Here is a 27373-nt window from a genome sequence, read left to right as displayed (position 1 = left end):
ATGTCACTTCATCGAGGATACACTACATTGAGGTCACCAAATCTATGTACATTGATGATCACTACTTAACAAACGTAAGCCGCAACATTAAATTAATTGTAGTAACAAATTAAAAAAACAATGAAACGAGGGAAAACATATTCAATTAATGGTTTAATTAAATAAATAAATAGATAACGTTGTTGCTGGAGTTATCTTGAGAAATTTTAATTTCAGATATTTAAATTTCACTTCAGTTTACATAATTTTTTTATTAATTATGTCTAGGTCCTGGTTTAGAGTTTGGCAGACAGGTCACTCCGTTACAGACTTGACGTATATCCCGTCCACTATAATACAAGTGCCATAGGATATAATGCACTTGTGATACAGCGGATGGGATAGCCTCATGTTTGTGACAGAGAAACCCGTCCACAAAACTCTAAATTAGGCACTCAGTTAGAGTAATGGTCAATGCAGGAGAAATACATACATCAAAATAAACTAAACATATTTACCCTTAAAAAAGGTTAGTTTCTACACCCTACAGATGCTTTCAAAATACATTTTTAGATTTAAATTAAGTAAGAATTAGGGTAATTATAAGGAGTCAGTTAAGGTTATTTATCTACAATAAATTAAAAAAATAAATGTAAATTAAGACTTATGATTATTAATAGATGTACAGTGATAAAACATATTACATTATGTCAGTTAAATACATTATAGGTTTTATGTAGTGAAGTTGGGTAGTTTTACAAAGCTTTTAAAACTATGTGAACAAAATAATGGTTGTCAGTGTAGTGCCACGGATGTAGTTGTAGCGAAGCTTCTTCTTTTAAAGAAGAAGCTATCAAAGGAACTGTTTTTTTTAAACCTTAGCATATTTCAATACAGTTTTTTTGATTTAATGCCTGAATTAGGAAATCAGTGATAGACGTACCCTACTCACCAGTACTATGGGGATATCTGCAGATGCTCCCAGGTTTCTCCCTTCCCTAGCAGACTGAACAACAATGGTGGCATTGGTCCCGCCTCATGGTTTTTTAACACAAGCCAAGGCTGGAGTCACTCCCCTTTAATCATGGGAAGGGCAATGGATCAATCCATAATTTGCTGCTGTTGAAAGGGAAGGGCTCTCTATGGGGTAAATATTTTCCCCAAGAAGAAAAATATTTTAAGGCTGCATAGAAGCCTGTGGGGTTTGTCACATGATATTCCCAGTAATATGCCTGAAAACTGTTAGTGTTGCAGCGCCCCAAGCATGCTACTGAGAATATTGGTAACTTGGAAAAAGTAGTAAATATGCATCCATATGTAGGTGCACAGGTGCAGAATTATTACAAATAACTAAATAGAGCACATTGTTTTCTGAAAGCATATTTCTGCTGATGAAGGGCTTGATGAATCTAATTTAGAGGGTGGAGGGTTGTTTCCTTGTTCACCCTTTAGCATACTTTCCTAGATAAAATGAAATACATTCTGTGATAAACCACTAGTGACATAAAATATCCACATTGCTCCTTGATGGGAATTGCTTTGGAAGTCAATAAGTACCTAGAGACAGTGGTGTTGTGGTACCTGATAGGGATTTTGCGAGAAACATCTATCTCTAAAGGTAGCAGAAGCAATAAATGCATTCCATGCTTCCCCACCACATTTTACTGGCTGCATCTATTTAGAAATAGCAGTACGGCTGTCCTCCATTTTGAGATGTATTATCTGGATGCAGTGGAGCCTACAAATGTGGGCTTTGAATAGACCCAAGTTGCAGGGAATTACTGTAGTCCAACCAAGCCATAATTCAAGCAGACACAGGAATTGCATATTCAAACTATGTAGTATGTTTCACAGTTGTCCAATACCAAGTTTTAGAATTAGGCTCTGTCAGCATTCCACTGAACTCAGCATACTGTGTATTGTTTTTTCTATGCGAGACAGCAGTTCTGAATCAAGGAGAAGAAACCATTAGCTACAGTAGGAAGACCGTATATGCTAATAAACATGTAGAACTTACTGCCTTCCTATCAGTCTGTATTAATAATCTTTCTATTGAAGTATGTTATGTGGTGGCTTATTCTCAACAAAGCCTTTGTATCCTTAGAAATGACCAGGGCAAGTTGCTGAAGGGTGTTACTTGCAACACCAAGCATACTCAATCCTGAATGTAGTAGTATTGAGTGAATCAAGATGAATACTGCAATCTGGTATTTACATTCCTGTAATACATACAAGAAGTATTTTAGCAGGAAGCTGGCTCTGTATATACTATACCAAAGTAAGGTATAGTGTGTACAAAGTTCATGGAATACCAGAGGTATAGCAGAGGCTAAATTAGTTCATCCCTAACAGCTCTCTCTGTGGTAGTGTGGGTGAGCAGTTAGGCTTATCAGGAGGGTGTGTTAAGCATTTATTGTATTCACCCAATCAAGGACTGATTGCACAGATTCAGAGACAGAATCCAGACTAATTGGGCAAGTATACAAATGGTGTACTTATGTTTTATTTCTAGAACCAAGCAGGACTTGGTAAAATGTACTTTCAATTATAAAACTTTACAAAGTAATGCAATTGGAAATGGATTTGCAAACATTACAGGTTTGTAGTTGCTTTAAAAACTGTTTAAATTACAGAAAGATTAATGTTGCGTTACTTTTGGATTACATCGACTACTCAGGGTGATTTGCTTAGATAACACACCGTGAATCCTACAATACAAAAGTAGGACTTTTTCAGGTTTACAATACAGTTACTTTTCTTTCACACAAAACACAGGCAAGACATATTTTAGGAACACAGTCTAATAACATTGGTTCCTATAGGGAAAAGAGTGTTAATGGTTTACAGGTAAGTAAACGACCTGCAAGTCTGACTTTTGGGGGTTATGACCAGGGTTCCCCAAGGTCCAGTTAGGTAGTCAAATTGCAGTGGCACTGGGGCAGCTGGGGGCAGAGTGCAGGTGCCCAATGTTAGCCAATAGGGCTAAGAGGGCCTTCGGTCAGGGGCTGCTTATAAGCAGGCCAAGGTCCTGGGGTAAAGATCAGCACTGTAGGGGCCAACAATTAGCACAAGAGCTGCACCACCAGCGACACAGTGGTGGCCGGATGCAGAGCGCCAAAGAGATGCCGGGGACCCTGTGGATTTCAATGGAGATCTCCAGTTCAGTTAAAAGGCTGCAGGCTCGAGCAGGGAGGCTTCCTAAAGGCGACCACCGGCAGGAGAGGTACGTTGGGTTGTTGGGGGATGCCTGGACACCGTCGGGTGGACCACACAAGGCTGTGGGTTGTCTGGTGGAGGGGTGTCTTTTGGCATCGGTTCTTCTTAACAGCTCGGGTCACCATCGGGGCACCCTTCTGGTTGAGGCTGCAGACATCGGCTTGAAGCTTGAGGTTGGTCAGGGATCACCAGATCCCAGGTCAGGTTCGCTGGGGAGACCTCCTCATAGTGATGGGCCACCAAACTCGGGCCTTGGGCATCAGGTGCAGAGTGGTGCAGAACCAGAAAGCCGCCTGGATCCGGGTTCTGTGTTTGGAGCCTTTGTTGAGCAAATCCAGTGCTCATAGGAGTCTTTAAGGTGAGCGCATGGCAGGTCCTCCAGGTTCTGGGGTGCTGCTGGCTGCTGTAGTCAGGTTGGAGTAGGGACAGGCCTGTAGGGCTGCGGCCAAAGCAGTTGCTGTCCTCATCTTTCTGGGTCTGCCTGACTCTTTGGTCCTTCTTCTTTCTTCCTCGAATCTGAGGAGGCAAAGTTCAGGGTCGCACCTAAATACTACATTTTGGGGTGTTATAGGAGTGTGCAGGTCGGGACCAATGGGGCCCTTCATTAGGGTGAGTGCATGCCCTATTATGCCACCCTCCAGTGTGAGGGGGCATGAGCCTCTCCCTAATTGGCTGGGTCCCTCATCTTCAAGATGGAGGGGACTGAGATGTGTGCTTCACCTTGCCTCCCCCACCTGGGTTGTGCGGTTGCAAAGGTGGGCACAACTCTACTCCTAACTCAGTTTTCCTGCTGATTCTTCCGCCCAGTGTGGGGATCAGAACCGGTGGGAGCCAGTTGCTGGGGCTAGCAAAAGGCAGGGATGGCTTTCAAAGACAGCATGACTTTGAAGCTTCCCCTACGTGGACTCAGCCCATCTTTGGGGAAGAGGCATGACACAGCTGCCAGGATGGACTCTGTCTCTGGACCCAGAGAGGAGAAGCTCTCTACCTAAGGGTCCAGAAACCTGTCTGGTGGTGGAAAATGGCGGGCAGCCATTCAGGAACCAACCCAGGGCTGGTCATTTTTCAAGGAGCATCTCTAAAATGCCCTCTATGGGCATTTTAGATTAAATCCCACACTGGCATCAGTGTGTGTTTAATGTGCTGAGAAGTTAGCTACCAAACTTCCCAGTTTTTAGTAAAACCATTATGGAGCTGTGGAGTTCGTAATGACCATCTCCCAGACCATATACTCTTTATGGCTTTACTGCACACACAATGTCTAAGAATGGTCTTAGACACTGTTGGGTTACAGTGCTCATGCAGCTGTACCCTCAGCTATGGTCTAGTGCACCTTGCTAGAGGGGTGACTTACTTAAACTACAGGCAGTGGTTTGCAGGCATGGCAGACAGAGATGTGTGCCATGTTGACTCTTCACTTTTCTCTGCACTAGAACATGCAGCCTGCAATGGCAGTGTGTGGTTGTTAAGGTGCAGGGCCTCTAAGAGTGGCACAATAGGTGCAGCAGCCCTTAGAGGCCTCCCTGGTCACAGTGCCCTTGGTACCCATGGTACCATTTACAAGGGACTTACCTGTGGCGAGAGATGTGTCAATTGTGGGTACAAAGGTACAGCTTTGGGAAAGAATACACGCCCTGAGAACCTGATTGGCAGGGACCAAGGGCACACCAAGTTAAAGTGCATCAAGTGTCAGGCACAAAGTGGGGGTAACCATGCAAAAAGGTTCACTTTCCTACAGTATTCCCCCTTCTTTAGGATTTTCCTCACATAAATGTTATGTTATGTTGATTTGTGTAGAGCACGAATCACCTGAGAGGTTATTCAGGGGCTTGGGCAAGGTTTATAGGTGTATAATCCCAATGTGCTTATATGAAGAGCCAGGTATTTGACTTTTTACAGAACTTAATAACTGAGGAGAAGGCTCTGATGTGTTGAGGGAAGTCCTTCCATGTCTTGGGTGCGATGTAGGATTATGAGCAACCTCCAGTTTTACGGATGTGGGGCATGTGAGCAAGTGAGGGTGAAGGTAAGGGTCTGGTGGGTTGGTGAAAGTATATGCAGCTGTTCAGGTATTCTGGTCCTTTGTTGTGTATGGCTTTGTATGTGTGCATGAGAAGTTTGAATTGGCTGCGCTTGTGAATGGGGAGCCAGTGAATTTTCCTGAGGTGCGGTGTGAACTGTATGCAAAGCAAATTGTCAGCATTGCAAATGGTATCCAGTTCAAGTATTTCAGAGTCTGGAGGAGTTCCTTGACTCAAACTCAGGAAAAATCCCAGAAAGTAATTTTCAAATATTTAGCCGTCACTAACAGTGATAACCCCCCCACAATTCTGAATTGTACATTGTTGCTGCAACTGCAAGGCACCTATATTCTACCTCAGGGTACACAATGACCGTTCTCTTTTTAACACCCTGGTCAATCTTTGGTCAAACTTGCACCCAAGTAAATGAAGTAAGAGACTCACTCTAGAGGCATGCCCCTAATAGTAAGAGTTTATTTTAGCTGTTATCTGGGTTTCTTAACTATACATTTCATTTTTGTAAAATTAGTAATAATCTTTTTTTAACAAAGTATTTCAGATGCTTCTAATAAGCAATGTACAGTGTGCATATTGGAGCAGAACAGTTATTCCCTATGCAGCTTTGGCTCATTGAATTTATAATTTGCAAGGTAATCACCAACAAAATTCTTAAATATTCTGAATAATAGAGGCTTTTTTACACACCCTATCCAACCTCCAACAGTTATAGGAAAATATTCTGTGCATTCTTCTCATCTTCCATATCTAACCGTGGTTTTTGCAAACACTGCAAGGATACAAGCCCTGATTTAGGAAAATCATTCTGACTTAATGATGGCAATAGTTGATTGTGATTAACAAAATTATAGATTTACTCTAGTATTGGAACTTTCATAGATTCACATGCTTGAATCATTCCCCATCGTCGAGATGGGAGTCCCCGGTATATATAAAAATAGCAATGCAAAGCCATTACAAACTAGAAACCAGGCCTAGGCCCATTCCAGTTTTATAACATATCCACCTCTTTTTGTAAAAGAGACCAAATAAAATCAACAACCAATTAATTAGCCTCACCCTCTAGAACCCTTCTGAGAGAACCTCAGACCTTCAAATTTTCTACTGCACGTTGTGCTAGGGAGTCTCCACTGAGCTCTGCTCTGTTTTTTCCTTGTTCTATTTCTCTTTAGAAATTTTAAACTGTTTTTTCTTCAACAACTTCTTCAGCTTCGAGTTCAACATGACTGACAAAGAGAAAAAAGGCTTTTTTAGAGCTTGTTCCACCTGCTCTAAAAAGAGGCTTTATGTGGATGACCCTCACAAGGACTGCATCTATTGCCTGTATCCGGATCACAAGGCCAAAGATTGCAGGGTATGCCAGACTTTTTCAACCAAATCCTTGAGAGACCGTGAGGGACGCCTTCTGACCTGGCTCCAAAAGCTAAAGTCCAGGAGAGAACCAGTCTCCAGTGACGATAGTGATGAGGCCTCATCAGCTTCGTCTTCAAAGAGATCACTGAAAAGGGGGCGATCTGACCCTTTTTCTTCAGAAGACCGTCCTGAGAAAGCCTCTAAAATTACCTCTCAGGGGTCTGACAGGCTAAGTCCAAGTAAATCTCCTCACTGTGGTGTAAAGGAAAGGGAAGGACTATCTACAGGAGGAAATACAGTGAGGACATCAAGCTCTGTACCTCCATCTTCTCCTCCTGAGGGAAAGGAAGCCTTCAAAAAGCCCTCCTCTGTTCCTTCTGAGGGAAAACAAGCCAAAAACATCCCACCGTCGACAAAACTGTCGACGACCTCATCGACGAAGAAACTGTCATCGTCAACATCGATGCGCAGTGAGAAGGTACAGTCTCCTCAGTCTGCTCCGGCTCCGACGACGGGATCGTCGACTAGAGTTTCCTTGCTTCCAACTACGGTGATACATTCATTGTCGACAGTGATGACTATGTATACGGGGTCAATAGTGACGACGAAGATGTCGTCTTCGACGACGAGGAGAATGACGACGGCCGTAGTGACAGCGGCGACTACAGCGATGATGACATCGGCGTCGACAGTAATAACGATGGTCTCGGCGATGGCACCGTCGATGATACTGTCGACTACCTTGTCGACGAGAGAAAATATTTCTGGAGAAATTAAAAGCAAGTGCCACATAACTTCTGAGATCACTTCCCCTAGCAAAGTAACGCCTTTGCTACCTACTCACCACCTAGAGGAAGAAGATTCGGAGGAAGACGGTCCGTTTGGGTATGCACATAGCCCTGCAGAACTGCACATTAAGGGCCTCACTAGGATGGCGGACGGACTTGCGTCCGTCCGCGACCCCAGAGGATGAGGGAACGTCCGCATGGGCTGCGGCGTTCCCTCATGTGCGATTAGGATGTGACCGCCACCCTGGCGGTCACATCCTGGATATTTAACATTGCGGCAGGTGCTGCTTCAAGCAGCACCCGCCGCAATGTGAAAAGTGCATGTTTAACATTTACATGCACAAAGCGGCAGGCACCGCGCGGTGCCTGCCGCTTAGTGCATGTAAATGCTAGGGGGTACCATAGGTACCCCCCATGTGTACCCCCCACCCGCCAACACCCTGGGGGCCCGCAACGGGCCCCCAAAATCAAAAGTACACATGCTTTTCCACGGCGGAAAAACCGCCGCGGAAAAGCATGTTTACAAATGCTTCCTAATTTGGCTGGCGGTGTCTGATAGACACTGCCAGCCAAATGAGAGCTTTTCCGCCGCGGTTGTAATCCGACCATGGCGGAAAAGCAGCGGACAGAAACCAAGACCCACCAGCCATCGTAATGCGGCGGTGGGTGTTTGGTGAGTCCGCAGAGGATTTTCCGCCTCCTCCGGGCCGGAGGTGGCTTCCGCCGGCCCGGAGGAGGCGGAAAATCCTCCATCATAATGAGGCCCTAAGTGTAAAGATTATGATTCATAAGACGGATATGGTGAAGAGCAGGAATATGATCCTCCCCAGGACTTTCATAGAGATTATCAGGAGGAGATGGTCTGCATGCCAGCCTCCTTGATTTCAGACTTGCAGTTCATGCTCTCCGACTATAAAAGGAAATTTCTGACACCACCTTCGGCTCAGGAACATGTATCAGTTCCCGCTGGTCCACCTGTAGGGCCTTCCACTCCTTGGTTGCCACTGCTACCACTGCAATTGATAGTGGATCCACCACTTATCCAGGATGATACCTCTCATGACGACCAGGGAGACACAGATCTTTCGGACCCCCATAGGGAATGGGATGATTATATAATTCCTTCTCCTGCTTCTCCCTTCAGAAAGGCCTGATGTAGAGACCTTGAAGGGCTGGTTGAATAATATTGGCCTCTCAGTCTTAATTGCAGAAGGGAGGGACATGGTCAACTCTCCTATTTCTGAAAAGCAAATAAGAGAACAACTTAAACATGTGAAGAATGTCAGGTCCTTACTCAGTTCCGGTTGAGGTATATAAACTGGTAATAGAAGAGATTGTTTCAGAAATTGTGACCCTTTTTAATGCTGTCTATAAGGAGGGTGAACGAATCCCAATTTCGTGGAATGAGGCTATAATCATGTTAATTTTAAAACCGGCTAAGGATCCGAGAAATGCTGATTCATATCGATCAATTTCTTTATTAAATGTTGATCTTACAATTTCCTCAAGCATACTGGTGGGTTCTGGCTAGGGTGGCTCCACAATTGATACACACTGACCAGAAAGGGTTTGTCCCCAAGAGACAAATACAAGAACTCATGCTCTCATTAATAGGGACTATAGATTTAGTGGTCGCGTGATCGTTTCCGTTGGCGTGATCACCATAGACGCTGCCAAGGATTTTGATCGTGTGAGCCGGTCATTTCTGTGGGCGGTTCTAGACACAATGGGTTTCAGTCCCAGTTTTACCCAGGCAGTGCAAAATTTATACGAGCAGCCCACGGCCAAAATTCTGTTAAATGGTGTATTGAAAGGGAGTTTCAAAATTAAGAGGGAAACGAGACAGGGGTGGCCCCTGTCCCCCTTCTTTTTGATGTATATATGGAACCACTTGTGCACAAATTAAGAACTGATGATAAGATCATACCTATTCACTGTCTTCCAACACATAGTAAAATTGCATTAGATGCAGACGATCTCGTAGTCTATACTTTTGACCCAACGCAAACACTGTCAAGGATAGAACAATTGATTACTGAATTTGGTGTATTGTCTGGATTTTTAGTCAATATATCGAAAACGGAAGTGATGTGCTGGAAGATGGTCGGATGGAGTGGTAGAGGTTGTTCTGAGATAAAATATTTGGGAATAACAATTGTTGACAAAATCGATGATATCCCTTCTCGTAACTTGAAGTGAGTGATGAAGGAGGTAGATAGGAATCTAGCCAGGTGGTAGAACCTACTATTATCAATATATGGGAGGGTAAATTTAATAAAAATGTCTGTTCTACCAAAATTAACCTACCTTTTTAATTTCATACCACTTAGTTTCCCTAAAGAGGAAATTAACAAAATTCAAGGGAAGATATCCAGCTTTACCTGGCCATCCCGGGGGCTACGGCTCTCCTGGAAAAAACTTAAAAGCTGTCTTAAGAAAGTGGGGCTGGCATTACCAGACCTTAGACTGTATTGCATGGCCTTTCAATTAAATAATGTTCGCATTTTGGCGGGAGAACCTGAGAACACTACATGAGGCCTAATATTGGGTGAAATGACTAAAGAAGTGGGAGGAACCTATTTATATAAATTTGGCGCCAAATTTCTTTAAAAAAAAGTAAGGCTAAAGGTGTTGAAAGCAGCCAATAAGTCTTTGGCTTGCAGTGAGACGGACCTTAAAGATTGGCTACTTCTCTGAGTTTGCTCCAATATGGGAATCCCCGGGGACACCAGAATGTTTGAACGACGCTTTGAGTCTGCCTCCAAATCAGGCAGGAATTATAAAATGGGGAGATCTAATAACGGTAGGCAGTTTGGTCCCATGGGAGGTTCTGAACATTAAGACAGGTAACAGGCTCTCCAGGTTTAAATACCTGCAGCTTACTTCATGGGTTGTGGCTGCAGGGGAGGAAGTTGGGGGCAATTGGGAATTTGAGTCCTTGTGACAGGATTCTGGACAGAAAGCTAAAGAAGTAGCAACTTGGTACAGAGATATGTTGGAGGCAGAAGAAGAGAAAATGAAGTATTTATCAGAGGTCTGTACAGATGTTTTGCAGGCGGGTAGCGTAAAATCTTTGTGGATTGAAACCGTGAATCTACTATATGCAACCATAACACCAGCACATTTTAAACGCCACCATTTTTTTGTTATCCATAGACTGTATTGGACACCACAAAGATTATCCAAATTTGTGCTACAGCCGATGCCAAGATGTAAAAAATGCAACTACCCAAAGGCAAATGATGTACACGTTTTCTTTACATGTGCAGTGCTAAAATAATTCTAGAGGTCCTTGGAAAACAGCATAAGGCTATAATAGGAGAAAATATAATCTTAACTGAAAAATTGGTACTCCTAGGAGTGGACTATGTATGCCAACAGCCTCTAAACTACAAGCAACGGGTTCCACTGTTCTATCTGATACTCCAGGTGGGAGATCTGTAAGCATTTGCTGCATCCCCAACCTCCGAACCCAATTACCTGGCTAAATGTGGTTAAATGGACATGCAGATTAGATACTAAAGGGCCCACAAGAAGATCTGCAGAGGTATGGGATGCTTTTTTGAATTAGTAATTAATTGGGTTACGAATTCAGAAAACTAGTCCAATGATTATATCAAGCTATGGATTGGGGCGGTATGGAGGTTTTTAACCCCCTTCCCAGGATGGGTATATTGGTGCCGCGGAAGGTGCTGTATGAAACTGCTTGGACCATAGAAGGATCAAGGGTGTTTCGAATTAGCCCAGAATGCAGTAGCCATAGTGTAATGAGGGCAAAAAAAACCCAAAAAAACCTCCTGCTTCTCCTTCACCTGTTCCAGTAGACTTTCCACCTGGGGACATAGGTGGTTTCCACAATCTGTTAGACAGGGCATCCAAAAGGTTTGAACTGCTTTTGCCTTCTGTGCTGTCGGAGTCCTTCTTATACGACTTTAAGGAGCCCTTTACAAAGTTGGTAAGAACAATTTCCATTGTCAATCATGTATGGGAAGAGGGGCTGAAAGTTATGAGAAGTTTGGGGAAGAAATATAAAGCCCTGGAGGATAGCCCGGCTTGCCTGGTGAGTCAACCAAACCGGACTCAGTTATATCTCAGCACAGAGGAAGACAAAGAATCCAGCAGCTCCTCTAACAACGCCTCCAGATAAATAAGGCAGATTCTTGGACAATGCCGGCAAAAGATTTTCATTATGTAAAGCCTTCTCGTCAATGCGGCTAACGCATCAGCTATTTTGGGGTGCTACGACCTCCAGATGTGGTGTGACCGCTCACCCTACCTAGACCAACTGCCTGAAGACAGCAAGGTCGAAGCAAAAAATATCCTCCAGGAAGAAGAGAGAGCTTCATCTGAGGTGATTGCGCAATGGATATTGCGACAACTGCGTTCAGTTCCGTGGCTGGAGAAACGGTCCTTCGTCGCCAGGGATGGCTTCGAGCAACCTCGTTTAGACCTGAGGTTCAGAACGAAATATTGGACGTTCCATTTGATGGAGAGGCACTCTTTGGTAAGCACATAGATGATGCATTCCAAGACATCAAGAAAGACAAGGACTTTGCAAGGTCGTTAGGGGCACTTCAATACCGCAAGGTCCCTTTTCGGGGAGCAAGAGTTAGAGGTCTTCCCTCACACAGAGGAGGTTACCAGCAATATCAGTACTCCTCATATTCACCTGCCTCGCAGTCTTACCTTCAGCAATATAACCAGTGGCAGGGTCAATCCACAACATATACAAAATCGGCAACCAGAGGAAGAGCGGGGTGTCAGAGGAAGGATTCCTCTAGACGTCAATAGCGCCTTGCTGGCTCTGACTACTGTTCCTCCCCCTCATCAAACACCCGTGGGGAGCAGGATCTCCCTATACTTCCAAAATTGGCAACAAATAACATTGGATCGTTGGGTTCTCAATATAATTCAATTTGGCCACACGTTTGGAGTTTGTTCATCCTCCTCCAACCAAACCCCCTCACACCAGCTTAACAAAACATCTTCGTCTCCTGCGCTTAGAAGTCCAACAAACGCTGCAGAAAGGAGCGATAGAACCAGTCCCTTTCTTCCAAAGAGGAAAAGGATTCTACTCCCGGTTCTTTCTAGTATGAAAGACTGTCGAAAAATGGTGCCCTATTCTGGATCTGAGAGAGCCCAATATCTATCTCATCAAACAGTCATTCTGAATGATCTCCTTGCAGGACATACTTCAACTTTTAAATTCAGGAGCTTTCATGGCCACTTTGGATCTTGAGGACGCATATTTTCAAGTTCCCATCCATCCATCGCACAGACGTTCCTTCACTTCACAGTAGCCAAGAACCACTTCAATTCAAGGTCCTCCCCTTCGGTCTCAGGCCGGCACCAAGGATCTTTACAAAGATGCTAGCTCCAGTAGTGGCGCTCCTAAGAAAGTAACAGCACCAGGTTTTCTCCTACCTGGACTACTGGTGGCTAAAGGCTCCTTCCAAGGCGGCAACCAAGAGGTCGGTGGCAGCTTGTACAACGCTGTTCCAGAGTCTGGGTCTGACCCTCAACAGAGAAAAGTCACATTGGTGCCCGTCCAAAAACACAAAATTTCTGGGAGCCATATTAGACACATCCTTAAACAAGGCATTTCCTTCCCTGGAAAGACAATCCAAGCTGATGTCGATGGCCCATCTACTTCTAAAAAAAAGGTCACTTTTAATTTGCCTCCACAACTCCCTGCTGGGATTCATTACGTCCTGCATCCATCTAATTCCTCACTGCAGGCTATGCATACATCCTCTTCAGGAGCAACTGGACTTACAGTGGCATCAAGTGGAAGGATCTTTCGAGGACAAGATCAGGATCACTATGCCAATGAAAGAGGCCGCTTCCTGGTGGATTCATGAGGAGAACATTTCCCAGGGTCTCTCCTTCATGGTCACCCCAGCTCCTCAGATAATTACAACAGATGTATCGCTTGAGGGCTGGGGAGCTGTCTTGCAGGACCTCCAAATAAGTGGTCGATGGCTGAACCATCATAGTCATTTGCACATCAGTCTGCTGAAACTCAGGGCGGTTCGCCTAGCCTTACAAGCTTTTTTCCCAAGAATAAAGAATTCATTGGTTCTAATAAGAACGGACAATACGACGGCCATGCATTATATCAACAAGCAAGGCGGCACAAGATCCCGTTTCCTGTCGGCGGAAGCTCAAACTGTCTGGGAATCAATTAGCAGTCTTTCATGGGTCTCGCTGAAGGCAGAGCATCTTCCAGGGAATCTCAATGAGACAGCAGACACATTAATCAGACTAAAGTCAGTCAGCCACGAGTGGGAGCTAGACCAGGAAACACTGGAGGACATTTTCCATCTATGGGGCAGGCCGTCCATGGGTCGATTTGCTACACCGGAGAACAATAAAATCCGGTTCTTCGCAAGCTGGCATCAAGATTCGGGATCCTAGGGAAATGTGTTTTCAATGGCATGGCCAGGCGCCTTTATTTACGCTTTCCCCCCTATTCCTCTGATCCAGAGGCTTCTCAGAAAACTAAAATCAAAACCCTGCATGATGATCCTAATAGCATCGTCCTGGCCTCGCCAGTACTGTTAAACGGAGCTTCTTCTCCTATCCTTGGAGCAACCGGTTCCCTTGAATCCTAATCCATCCTTACTGACGATGTCCCAAGGACAAGTACTGCATCCAGATCCCTGATCCCTGCAATTGTCAGCGTGGCTCCTGAGCACAGAGAGTTTCTCAATATAAAGCTCTCCACCGAATGTAGAGAAATTCTCAGGCTCATGCTCAAAGTACTAACAAAACCTACAGCTCCCTTTTAATATAGCAGTTCACTTTATTGAAGGGATAGTGCTCAGGGACAGAACTATGTTTGGGACCATAGAACTTTAGAAGTTAGGGACTGAGTCACCATACCACCTCAGTACCATGAGCCCGAGTCCGACTCGCTATAGTGTCTCACTTGCCCTCCTACTCATATCCAGAGAGACAAGTGAATTGACACCCCAGAACACAACACTCCCGACCCTCTACTGGATCACTGCAACAGGACACCCCCTTTCACTCAACACACTCGTTCTCGTCCACCATAAGATATGACAGAAAAACAAAGGACGTTTGAAATGTTTATTCAAACTATTGTGCTCTAGAATGCAGTATATGTGCCACAATCAGAATACAACTGCCGAGCAAAAATACCATCAGCATAGTCAGTAAACCAGATATTATGAAAAGGCCTGTCATTGTACAAGACAGATTAGCCTAACATGCCCTCCCCTTCTACAGAAGCAAAAGGATTACACTACAAAGATCTCTGGGATTAGTAGTGGACCTCGTACCTTAGCATACACAGATGAACATTCTACATATCAGATACATCTGTGATCTTCTCTCAAAGTGTGTGTTACATTCCTGTGCTTCTGTATATGACAAGGCATACATTCTCATAAACAACAGCTGCATTTTTGTGTTGTATCTAGGTGCTAGTACCTGGCCAGAACAAAATAACAAGGATCATTGTTGTTTGACCTTGTCATCTGTCTTCAGACCAAATCCCAGGAAAGAACAGAACGTGAAAACAACGACAGGTTCTCTGTGAAAATACAATGGGACACAAAGGCAAACGTATACTGCAGTGTGCAAAGCTAATACGGCCTGTGTCATGCACAGTTAGGCTAACATAGGGAAAACTAGAATAGGCCATGCACAGAGCACATGACACCCTCCCTTTGGTCAGGAAGGTAGCACGTAAAGGGATAACAGAAATTGGAAGATTAGCAAACTCCAAGCCATCGCTCAGGATTAAATGTAGTGGGGGGGCCAGAAAAAGAAAATTTGTATAGAAAAAATATCCAATTAATGTGTGTTGGAGGAATCCAGTATGTGCCATTGTAGAGGCAAAGGACTCCATAATGGAGCCTGACTCCATGTAGCTGGATTGGTCTACTGCCCATAGAACAGACATGATCCTAAGCTCCAACTGTGTCAGACACTGTTATTGGGCAACCTGAGTCGACATCAATGAAACTTTGATCTAACATTAGCTGAGCCGATGCACATGGACTCCTGTTGGACATTTGCTCCAGACTCAGATTTTGTAGAGGTCAATAAACCTGTGAGCTCCAGGGCCGTGGGCATTTGTAGAGCCATGCATATGTCCAGTGCACATTGAAAGGGTCACTAGATGCAGTGAAATACAGGTGGCGCGCAGGTGAAGTAAGCACAGCGGCAGGTTAAGCACCAATTCACATCCATTGCCTGGAGTATAATCATCCCAAAGAGTTGAAGCATATGCTCATGGTAGTGCTGGAGAATTGGCAGATCCAGGGCGGCCGAAGAAGGAACATCCATTGCGGAATAGCAGCATCTGGACAAGAACAGCAAATCAGGAACAGCAACAGCAGAAAGCCACCGATCACGCTGGGAAAAATAGAGTGTATAAAAGACATATAAAATAGTTTTTAAAGAAGTCACGAGGCCAGAGCCTACAAGTTTTAAAAAGTGTGCTAACCCTATATCAGAGGCATTAAAAATGTGATGTATCATTTCACCAAAATGCAGGAGGAGGTTTATATTTAACAATGACTGTATTTCAGCAGCAGCTCTAGCCACCTGCAACTCGAAGGTCTCGCGGGCAGATGTGAGAGACAACTCTTGTTGAAACAATAATGCTTTGAGTCTGCTTAGCATGCTGAAATCTGCCTTCAAAGTTGGAATGGAAGGCCACAGTGAGCTATCTACAATTCCGTGTGGAGAGGGAAACAGGGCGCTGTTGCAGCAAGTGACTAACTGGGAAACGGACACAATATATAGGACTCTTGCCTGCATTCCACCACAGTTGTGGTTATTAAGCATGAGATAGCTTCCATTCGACAGGATGGTAATGAAGGGGAGAATGGCTGGAACAGAAGTTCCTTTTAAAAAACAGGCCAAATTAGGCACCTAAAGAGCTGTGAATTTTAAAGTTTTGACAAACAAGGGAGTGGCCAGCAGTGGAGTCACACTCATCTCCCAAAAGAAAAACATCTCTGTCAGTACGCCCACAATGATTGGTAAAGGGCAAGAGCCATAATGCATGTATGTAACTGCTCTCAAGGGGTCTATATCTACCTACTGTAAAATGTTTCATGCAAGCTGTAAACGAAATGTTGATATGGGCAAGGAAATAACCCCAATATATTAAAAACACAGCTGAAGGCATTTTGGCTATAGTGAATGGGAGTTTTTCCAATTTTTCTAAATGTAGCATGGTGTAAGTTGTATCTTTCATGGCCATTGATTGTTGTTTGTGTGTTAAATTGAAAGGCAGACACAAAGCAGTACAGTTCTGGTAATGCAAAGAACACACCCATTTTTAAGTATTTGAAACATCTAACTAAGCTGCATGATGGATTTGAGCTGACTTTGACCATGATGCAATGTTGAGTATCATTCTGAGAAATATCAATAAAAGATGACACAATTCAATTCACATTTTAAATACTGGATGAAAACATGTTAATAATATTGTCCACTACAGCAAGCTGCTGTCCCAATGGACAATATATGCTATCACAGTGAACAAAGAGTCAGAGTTGAGGCTTCTGAAGGTGCTTTGTCCTTCTTTAGGCACTGCCCCATTCAGGTATCGGTCATGGCAAACCATGATTGTTACTTGGGGAAGTTAAAGGCAAATGATGCGCCCCTAGCCAAGAACTTATTCTAAACAAATACATCTTTGCTCAAAGATACATAATCAGCAAAGTTATATTAGTATTCTCTCAGGAGTTTGGCAGGAAGCCAGAAAGCAATTTTAAAATGTATTGATTACTCACTTCATAGGAAAGGTCGCCATGCAGATATACTGTTTGAGAAAAAAAATAATTGTACTTTATTCACCCCGGAACTAAAGATATAATTAAAGTACATAATGAAATAAAATTAGCCTATATACCAAACATGTTTAATGTTTTGTATTAATAAGAAAATAAACACATCTGAAAAAGCTGCTCGGCTACCACTTCTTTAAGTACGTCTTTTTGCAATTAATTATGGAAGTGAGAATCAGTCTTTACAAGGAATGCTGTATTTTTGCAGTAGTATTACAATGAGAGTATTGTTGCCTAAGTTATGTCACATCAGACCCCAATCTACACTGTGGACACCACATATCTCCTTGGCTAACTCATCTGCTGTCAAATCTAACCATCTTCCCAACCATGGTAAAGCAATTTGATCACCATTTATTTTATTGATTAGCAAACGGCTATAAATGTATATTTTTTGTTGTTGTTTGTATTTTGTAGGTGTCAGCAGAGTAATTTGTGGCAACCCAACCAAAGCTCTTCGTGTACGCAAGCAAAGACTAGGGGTATGACATTTTCTTTTATCTATTAATACAGTAAAACAGGATTCTTTGTATTAATTGTTACACACTCCCCACTCTTGAAATACCACTGGAAAACCATTTACACAAAAAATCTAGTTGTAATATACTATCCCTGAACTTTGGCTTAAGATGTCTCCCTTAAACAATACATACATCACTTCTTATACAGTAACGTTATAGCTAAATAAGCACGTTGAGATATGCTTGTCTCACTTGAATCTTTGTGTGTGATGCAAGATCACCCTAGATGTTAATAAGAATTTCTCGTACACAACAAATGGTTAATTTTGATTGTAGTCAAGACTAATAAACAAAACCAGTAGAGAAAAAAATACTCCCATAGTAAACGCAAAGGATGTGCACATGATAGCTTTAAACAAGCATTGGAAATGCAATAGGTCTCGCAGCATTAGAGTTAGTGCTTTTAGAATTGTTTATGGGTTTTTTTTGTAAATCTTTAGCATTTTTGTTTCCTGTAGCCAATGCTAAAGAATTACAAATAAAAAAAGCCATAAACAATTCTAAAAGCTCTAACTCAAATGCTCCGAGACCTATTGCACTGTGTGAGGGTGAGGGTGAGTGAGGGTGAGGGTGAGTGAGGGTGAGGGTGGGTGAGGGTGAGTGAGGGTGAGTGAGGGTGAGTGAGGGTGAGTGAGGGTGAGTGAGGGTGAGGGTGAGTGAGGGGTTGAGTGTGAGTGAGGGTGAGTGAGGGTGAGGGGTTGAGGGTGAGTGAGGGTGAGTGAGGGTGAGTGAGGGTGAGGTTGAGGTGTTGAGGGTGAGTGAGCGAGAGGGTGAGTGAGGGTGAGGGCGAGTGAGGGCGAGTGAGGGTGAGTGAGGGTGAGTGAGGGTGAGTGAGGGTGAGGGTGAGTGAGGGGTTGAGTGTGAGTGAGGGTGAGTGAGGGTGAGGGGTTGAGGGTGAGTGAGGGTGAGTGAGGGTGAGTGAGGGTGAGGTTGAGGTGTTGAGGGTGAGTGAGGGTGAGTGAGGGTGAGGGCGAGTGAGGGTGAGTGTGAGTGAGGGTGAGGGTGAGTGAGGGTGAGTGAGGGGGTGAGGGTGAGGGTGAGTGAGGGTGAGGGCGAGTGAGGGTGAGTGAGGGTGAGGGCGAGTGAGGGTGAGTGAGGTGTTGAGGGTGAGTGAGGGTGAGGGTGAGTGAGGGTGAGGGGTTTTGGGTGAGTGAGGGGGAGTAGTTGAGGCTGAGTGAGAGTGAGGGTGAGTGAGGGGTTGAGGGTGAGTGAGTGAGGGTGAGGGGTTGAGGGTGAGTGAGGGTGAGGGTGGGTGAGGGGTTGAGGGTGAGTGAGGATGAGTGAGAGTGAGGGTGAGTGAGGGGTTGAGGGTGAGGGTTTGAGGGTGAGGGTTTGAGGGTGAGGGGTTGAGGGTGAGGGGTTGAGGGTGAGTGAGGGTGAGTGAGGGTGAGTGAGGGTGAGGGGTTGAGGGTGAGTGAGGGTGAGTGAGGGTGAGTGAGGGGTTGAGGGTGGGTGAGGGTGAGTGAGGGGTTGAGGGTGAGGGGTTGAGGGTGAGTGAGTGAGGGTGAGGGGTTGAGGGTGAGTGAGGGTGAGGGTGGGTGAGGGATTGAGGGTGAGTGAGGATGAGTGAGAGTGAGGGTGAGTGAGGGGTTGAGGGTGAGGGGTTGAGGGTGAGTGAGTGTTTGAGGGTGAGGGTTTGAGGGTGAGGGGTTGAGGGTGAGTGCCACAGATCTGAATGTATGTAAAACAACACCCTTCTATTATTTATTGTTATGTATGTAACTGGGCTGCACAAAGAGAACACATCCGTCTGACTGTGATTGGTAACGGTGGCTAAAAATGAGCCTGGGCTAGCGAGAACAAATTCGAAAACATACCCAGCTGTAAGCCATTAGAGTCTACAACAATTTAACAATTGCTTTCTCTCAGACAACGATCATCATTTCTCATTAGATGAATATGAGGGGCCCCTCCGCTCTATACTGGGAGCTCCCTTGGCCTGGGTCTTACAGGCGAGGGTGACGTGAGAGGATAAACATGAGGGGCCCCTCCGCTCTACAATGTGAGCTCCCTTGGCCGGGGTCTGTGAGGCGAGGGGGAGGGGAGAGGATGAATTTGAGGGGCCCCTCCGCTCTATACTGGGAGCTCCCTTGGCTGGGGTCTGTCGGGCGAGGGGGACGTGAGAGGGTGAACATGCGCAGCGCCTCGATCACCTCTCCTGCATTAACAAAAGCTGCAAGAACGCGTGGAACCGGCTGCTGCAGCCTCCAGTGCTGACAGCACGCTACATAAATAAAGCATTAGCCGGTGAAAGTGAGAAAGGCCATACAAACGACGCGGCTGGAACACAAGCTCCTGAGAAGGCGGGAGATCGGGTTTCACCAGTGGGCCCAACGCGTTCCATGGGAGCTGCAATCAAACGTGGGAAGCATCGAGCCGAAGGGATAATGAACCTGGCAGCACACGAGCTGCGCGGCGACAGCGGCGGCGCTGGGACTCGAGAGGTGGAAAGTACGGGAGCGCCTTCTATTTAATAAACTTGAAATCTAAACTGAGGAATGGTAACGGCTGGTCACCGACGGGACAGCTGGGCCTGCTCAGGATAGGTGTCAGCTGTTTACTCGAAGCCGGGAACACTCCGACATATATAATAAACAAAGGGACAAAATCATTATCCGACAAGAAAGATGTGTCCGTTCTTAAAGTCGCCAAAGCATAACACCATTAATATTCTCACCGGAAGAGGTCGGGGTATCGAGCAATACTGCTGCTTGCTACCGCTAACATTTTGTTTGCTTTCTAGCGGCAGGCAGGCAGGGGAGGAGAGGAGGAGGGGGGAGGAGAGTAGGGGAGGCACGGCCTAGCGGCCGTGCAATCAAGTAGTGAGGGGGCGGAGCTGGGGGAGGCTGCGAGAGAGAGTAGGCAAGGCTAGCGGCAGGCAGGCAGGGGAGGAGAGGAGGAGGGGGGAGGAGAGTAGGGGAGGCACGGCCTAGCGGCCGTGCAATCAAGTAGTGAGGGGGCGGAGCTGGGGGAGGCTGTGAGAGAGAGTAGGCGGCTGGGGGCATGTGCACGCGCATTTAAGCTCAATGCGCATGCGCATTGAGCTTAAATTTATCGTGCACTGCAAGGAATCGCCACGATTCCTTGCAGTGTGGATAAAGAGTGGATAACTCGCAATACTCTCGCCTTGCTCGATGCGCATGCAACCGCCTTCTTACCGGCTAGAGTTTATAATTGATCCGAATCCCATTGGCAGCGCACACCGGAGGGCGGTTGTACACTACTGCATTGGATTTCGTCTTCACCCACAAACTGGCTGAGTGAAGGGGCCGTTTGGAAACCTAAATGGGTAAGACTCAATAGAATATCCTTACTTAAACAATAAGGATGACTGTACGCTTTTATTATTCATTCCTCATGAGCCCCCCCCCCCCTTTTTCATCCACTTGTAAATAGGACCTGACTAAATTCCAGAAAAATTGAGGAAGCAGAGATTTAATACCTGCACGATTGGATCCAACTTATAACCTAGACCCTCCTTGTGAATAAGGTAATTTTATGTAATCAGGAGGTACTATGAGTTAATTATAATCACTATAGGATTGGTCCAGTGACCAATTTTGTTATATATCTTTTAGGTAGTAATTCCCTATCTCTGGGTGTGAGACTGAAAATACCCCCCTGCCACCTACATTGATTAGGTAAGCCAAAACTTCATTTATAGCTAATATTATCGTTTTGGCTATGCAACAGCCTTATATATTTATATATATACAATTAATTTGTTTCAGGGCTTCTGCTACTCTTCTGGCTGCCCACACTAATAGTCCTGATGAAGATTCGCAGGCTAAGGTTTAATTTTCCTAAGGCCTAAAAGACGAGTCGAAACGTCGACGCCATAGAATCTTTGTCCTGGACGTTGTTATACATTTTGTGTGCAATGTAATGTTGGAAGCACTGTCTCCAAAAAATTTGTTTGAATTTATCACACGCCAGGCCATCTGTAAATTGTACATTGTGTAAATTCATTGTTTATATATCCAAATTTGAAGTACTCTTCATTCTATGCTTTCTCTATATCTTTCTATTCTAGCACGCTATATTCAGTTTCTTGCACATTTTCCAGTTTGGGCAACCAAATTCTCTTTCTATATAGTGAAGTAGCCACGAATGCAATGAATTAAAATTGCCCTGGTTTCATAATTACTGTTGTTGCTTTTTTGATTTGATTTTATACAAATTATCATTGAATGCACTTGGGCTGATTTACTGTACATGCCCCATGACTAAGAAAAGGTGATTATTGTTTAAGTAGAAATAATTGTCTGAGACCATTGTCTTTAAATAGCATTTATTACCCAGGTCTCCTTGACGTTCTGGGTCACCCCATTGTCTTAATGGTTGCCTGTAGATAGGCCTTTCGACTGTTCACGCAGGTTCCGTGAGAAAGTGGATTCTGACTTTGAACATTTCAAAGAAAGTAGAACCAGGGCACGCTTCCTGGGTCTTTTGAGCTCTGCAAAACAGTCTCTTCACCAATTTAGGAAATTACGAGGCTACTCTAGGGGGCTTGTATATAGGCAGTGTTAGTCTCTCCAGCTGCTGCTGTGATCACCACAGTCCTTTTGAGGCCGAGGATTGGAAGTAAATATGCAGGCCAATGAGACAATCGCCCCTCCCAGTCACCTTCCTCTGTGGCAACAGCCACCAAGCCACTTTAGCTTGCTAGTGGTGGTGCACAACCACCTTGGTGAGGGCAGGATCCAGCACTTTCTCCTAGGTGGTGATCCATGATGTCCAAGAGATAAGTTTGTCAAATAGTTCAGCATCGCTATGCAATACCTTTTCTTTCTGCTCTGACAAATCCTCCCCAACATGAGAGCGAATCTCCGAGGAACACCTGCCCATTCTTTTGCAAGAGCTGCAAGTTTGACTTTCCAAAGGCGCTATCAAGAGAGGTACATACTTAGAAATAGGAGAGGGTTTCTGCTCTCATGATTTACTTGTGCCAAAGATGGGTCGGGGGCTTTGGCATTTTGGACATTAAACCTCTAAGGGCCAGATGTAGGTAAATGGCATTTACCGATTCGTAAATACCGAATTTTACCGATTCAGTATTTACAAATCGGTAAATGCCATGTAGGTAAATATTCGGTAACAATTACCGAATCGGTATTTACCAATACCGATTCGGTAAAATTACCGATTAGTCAAGGGTGGCAGGGTGTCACTTTGACACCATGTTGCACCCCTGATTCTGGCTTGTGTGCCATGTGGCACACGTACATGTCCTAAGGGCATGTATGTGTGTCACATGGCACGGGTGTGCATGCACAGATTTGCATATACACAGGTATTCGTTATTTACCACCAACTGATAGTTGGTGGTAAATAACGAATCCTTAAGGCCCTGTGGCACTGTTTTCAGTGCCACCTACATCTCAAATTACCGATTCGGTAAATTTACAGAATCGGTAATTTACAGAATCGGTAAATTGACCGAATCGGTAATTTTTAAGGCCCCCTTCATCTAAAACTCCAAATACCGGTCGGTAACGGCCGAAATCGGCCGTTACCGGCCGGTATTTGGCCACCTACATCTGGCCCTCAATGCCTTCCTGTGGAGGGATGAATTCAAAATGCTCACTCTAGCCCAGGTCCTGTCTGCCGCGGACCCTAGCAGATGGATGATATTTATGGACCTGCAGGACTCCTATTTTAATGTGCCTATCTTGCAATCCCACACATGTTACCTGCCATTCAGGTTAGATCAAGTGCATTTGCAGTTTGCCATGCTCCCCTTCAGCCTCCCAAGTGCACCTAAGGTGTTCACAAAAGTGACCATGGTGATTGCTGCCCAACTTCGCAGGTCGGGAATATCAGTTTTCCCCTAGCTCGATGACTGGCTGTTGAAGGCAGGCTCTCCACGGTCAGCTGTAGCTGAGCTGAAGTTGCACTTGACTCCTTCACAGAGGATCCCTTTCATCAGAATGGTACTGGTTATAGTACAGTGCAGGGCCTTCTATCTTTTGCAACAAGTCCAGTACATTTGGGCTGTGATCCCGATATTTCAGCCTCTGTCCTGGATCCCGACGAGAGCAGCTCTGAGGCTTCTTTGTGGCACATGTGGTTGCTACAATGGAAGTTGTAGTGAGCCAAATTTCGAAGGAGAAAGCACTTGATTTTCAGTGCTGACTACTCTACCACAGTTGGTCCAGCAGCAAGCCCTGCTTCCTTTTTCATCCAGGACTAACTGTGGTGATGAATGCCTTACTCCTAGGTTGGAGAGGTCATCCGGGCGAGATATAGGTGAGTGGACTCTGGTTATCGATGGAAGCCCGACTCCATATTAACTTGCTGGAGTTATGAGCCATTCGCTTGTCTTTGAAGACCTTCATAATGTCCATCAAAGGGAGGCAAGATCAGGTTTCCATAGACAACACTACTGCCATGTGATATTGCATCAAACAGGAAGAGTTGGGTTATGGTCCCTGTGCTGGGAGGCATTGCATCTCTGAAATTGATTGGAGCATTAGGGTATCTTCCTGATCGCAATCTATGTCAGACCGGACAAGCTCAGCGTACAGTGCCCGGTAGACCACAAATGGTGATTACATCCCGATGTGGTGCAGAGAATCTTGCAGCACTGGGAAGAACCTTGCCACGATCTTTTTGCCACCTATGAGCCTGTAGTGTCAGAAGTTTGATTTTCCTCAAGAAGACCTAGTAGGAGATGAAATGGAACTCAGGATACCGGAAATGGAACTCAGGATATCTCTAGGCCTTTGTGCCTCTGCCTCCCATACGCGAGTCCTGAAAAGGTTCAATAACAACCAAGCCCAAGTCATTATTTATAAACACAGACTTAATGGGTTTTTATATTTTCGACCTATGCAATTCCAGTTGGAACAACCATAGTAGGTAGGCATTCCATCAAGTAGTTAAGCTTGATGCTTATGACACCAATACTTGACACTATCTGGTTGCTTCACTACCTAATCAAGGTAAGGATTACAAAATGTTAAATTATATCTTAAATTAAATCCGAATTGACTCCTCTTATGAACCCCATCTCCTACCATCAGGCGGGTCAGACTGTCTAGTATTAACAATGACTGATAGTGGTGAGAGAATAATGCAAATGCAATCCATTGTGACAGACTCAACTGAGTTGGACAGTAAAACAATCTCTGTAACATGGATAATATGTAAATAGAAGGCATATTTAAACAGGTATCACGTTACGGTAAAGCAAGAATGAGAGGAGGGAAAGTGTCCCCTCTTACAAACATCTCAAAATACTAATGAGAGGAGTATAGGTCTGGCAGTCTAAACAGCTCTGTGCGCTCTATTCACTTGGCATGATTCTGTTTGCACACAGTTGTGTGGGCCGATAGTAATTTATCCCATTCCAATGCTACAGGTGTATCCCTCAACCCCTAATCTCCTGTCGTAGTTTCTACCCAACGAGACAAGGACCCCCTCCATCTCTTTAGCGCGGGAAGGCTGGAGGTCTTCCAGGGAGTGGTAATCTCTCATTTCCCTAACAGGGCTAGATACAAAAATCTAGTTATTACTTGTCCGACACCAGCCATCACGCAGAGATCCGAAATGCCATTTATTTATTTCTGATAGGTCATATCTTACAGTAAAAAAAAAAAAGTCATCTTGGATAACGGATGCACTTGATGAGACTGCTCCCAGGAGCCCCGAGAGGCACAAGGCATTGGCGCCCTGGTTTAATGAAACTTTGGGGAGAGCTAAAGAGGAGTGCAAGGAGTATGAACTTTCATGGCGGAAGGGTTATTGTAACAAGGACAAAGAACTATAGAAGGGAACTAAAAAAAAAGCATGCACTAATTAAGAAAAACAGGTGTGACTGCTACACAGGAAAGATTGAAAGAGCAAGCAATTCATCCAAAGAAATGTTTTCCATACTAAAGGAACTAAAAGCAATGATAATTCAAATAATGAGGGAAGCACCTCATTAGAGAACTGCAACAAAGTCGCTGAATATTTCGCTGACAAAGTAACGAAAACACCTTCCCAGTGGAAACCCGTATGAGGGTGAGCACAGAGCGTCAAATAGATATTACATCAACATATTCATGGCACAGGAGTTAGATGAGCTAACAACTACATCAACTGGAATGAAATCTGGATCTCCAGCAGATCTCGCTCGCCCTGAACAACTCATGATAGGAGGCAATCTTATTATGCCTTACATCTCTGAGCTAATTGCATGCTCCTTTCAAACGGGAGATGTTCCCCGAAAATGGAAGCAGTCGATAGTATGTCCAATAAAAACGAAGCCATTCATAGATAAAGCTATATACAAAAAAAGGGGGTTAGCCCTATTACTCCAAACAAATCTGGGCCTCTGTAAACATATAAATATACAGAACAATGCGTCGGAATTAATATTTCTAATCGCAATAAATGCGAAGGAAAATACTTATTAGACTTTCTTTGGAGCACAACTCTCTCACTTTTAGTTGCTATTAAATAAATATCACCAAATCAACCTGTGGTTCTGTTTGTTTTATTTTTTGTTATTCTATATATATTTTCTTAAGCAAAAGATGGAAAAACAATACATAAATCGATATTTGACAAAAACCTTTTTAGATTGCCCTAATCAATTTCACAGATGCTCATTTATATATACACAAACAGAATTCTGTCCACAGATAGCCCCATATTCTCAGGCAGAAGTACAATATTGGACTACCATCACTCTAGTCCTTTTATCAACATGATTGTACTCCCATACTCATTTTAACATTTCTTTAAATTTTTTCAAGGCTTCTCCTTTCAAGGTCGTCGCGCTTCGGCCTTATAATATTTCAGGCCTCATCAGGACTGGGGTAATGAGCCAGATACCTACAATGTAGAAAATGCTCTGTGTATATACATCGTTTTTTATATATACTGAATATATATATACACCTTCAAATCCTACCAGTTTTACAACATATCACAAACAAGCCATATTATACCAAAAACAATAACACCACCTCTTACCAAGGTTATCTACACATTTTTCACAAAACTTTTTAATGACTCGGTGATGCAATCAGTACCTCTCAACCCCAAATAAAGTGAAATACTATCAACAACAAAAAATAGATAGACCAAAGGCCTTGAACCGTGTTAGAAAGGAAAAAATCACCCAATATGTGCAACCACTAATTCAGTAAGACGCATATACAAATTTTCAAAGTGTTCATATCCTTCTATGAATAGTATATGAAACTATGAACTGCCAAGTTCATCTAGGGTATGTTTTCACAATCCACCTCGTATTTATTTAATGGAGAAATATATTTTCTATTTATATAATGGAGGATATACCTTGTAAAGATGGCGAGTTCAGAGTTTACTAATCCTGCTTGGCTAAACCGGGGCGTTTGTTTTTTCAACTACTGCCACGTTATTGTGTTCGGCTATAGCGGCAACCTGTATCATATAGTGAACAAACACCCAGGGATGACGGACAGATGTCTCTACCGTGCTTCCCAACTTGATGTTTAATTGAAAAAATAGTTACCTCGAATATCCTACCTCCATGTGTTGTAACATGTCTAGGGCTCTAGTGTAATTTTCCCGATTCATGCCCTTATATAGGTATAACTTTTCATATCCTTATATAGGCATAAGAATCATAACCATATTTAGGCACAGCCAATGCAGTCCAAATA

At 44.2% G+C, this 27373-nt stretch overlaps 1 protein-coding gene across 1 annotated transcript in view; it reads left to right on the top strand.

The window, feature by feature from the left end:
- The window catches only part of LOC147658885 (leucine-rich repeat-containing protein 56-like), a 193156-nt gene that overhangs the window by 72667 nt on the left and 93116 nt on the right, over positions 1–27373 (top strand). The window contains exon 4 of the mRNA XM_086952057.1: positions 17629–17693. Within this exon, the coding sequence (XP_086808183.1) occupies positions 17629–17693 (65 nt within the window). The remainder of the gene's footprint in view (positions 1–17628; positions 17694–27373) is intronic.

This window comes from Lissotriton vulgaris, unplaced genomic scaffold, assembly GCF_964263255.1.
Source record: "Lissotriton vulgaris unplaced genomic scaffold, aLisVul1.2 SCAFFOLD_2315, whole genome shotgun sequence".
Lineage (NCBI taxonomy): Eukaryota > Metazoa > Chordata > Amphibia > Caudata > Salamandridae > Lissotriton > Lissotriton vulgaris.
This window is presented reverse-complemented; position numbering and strand designations above follow the sequence as displayed.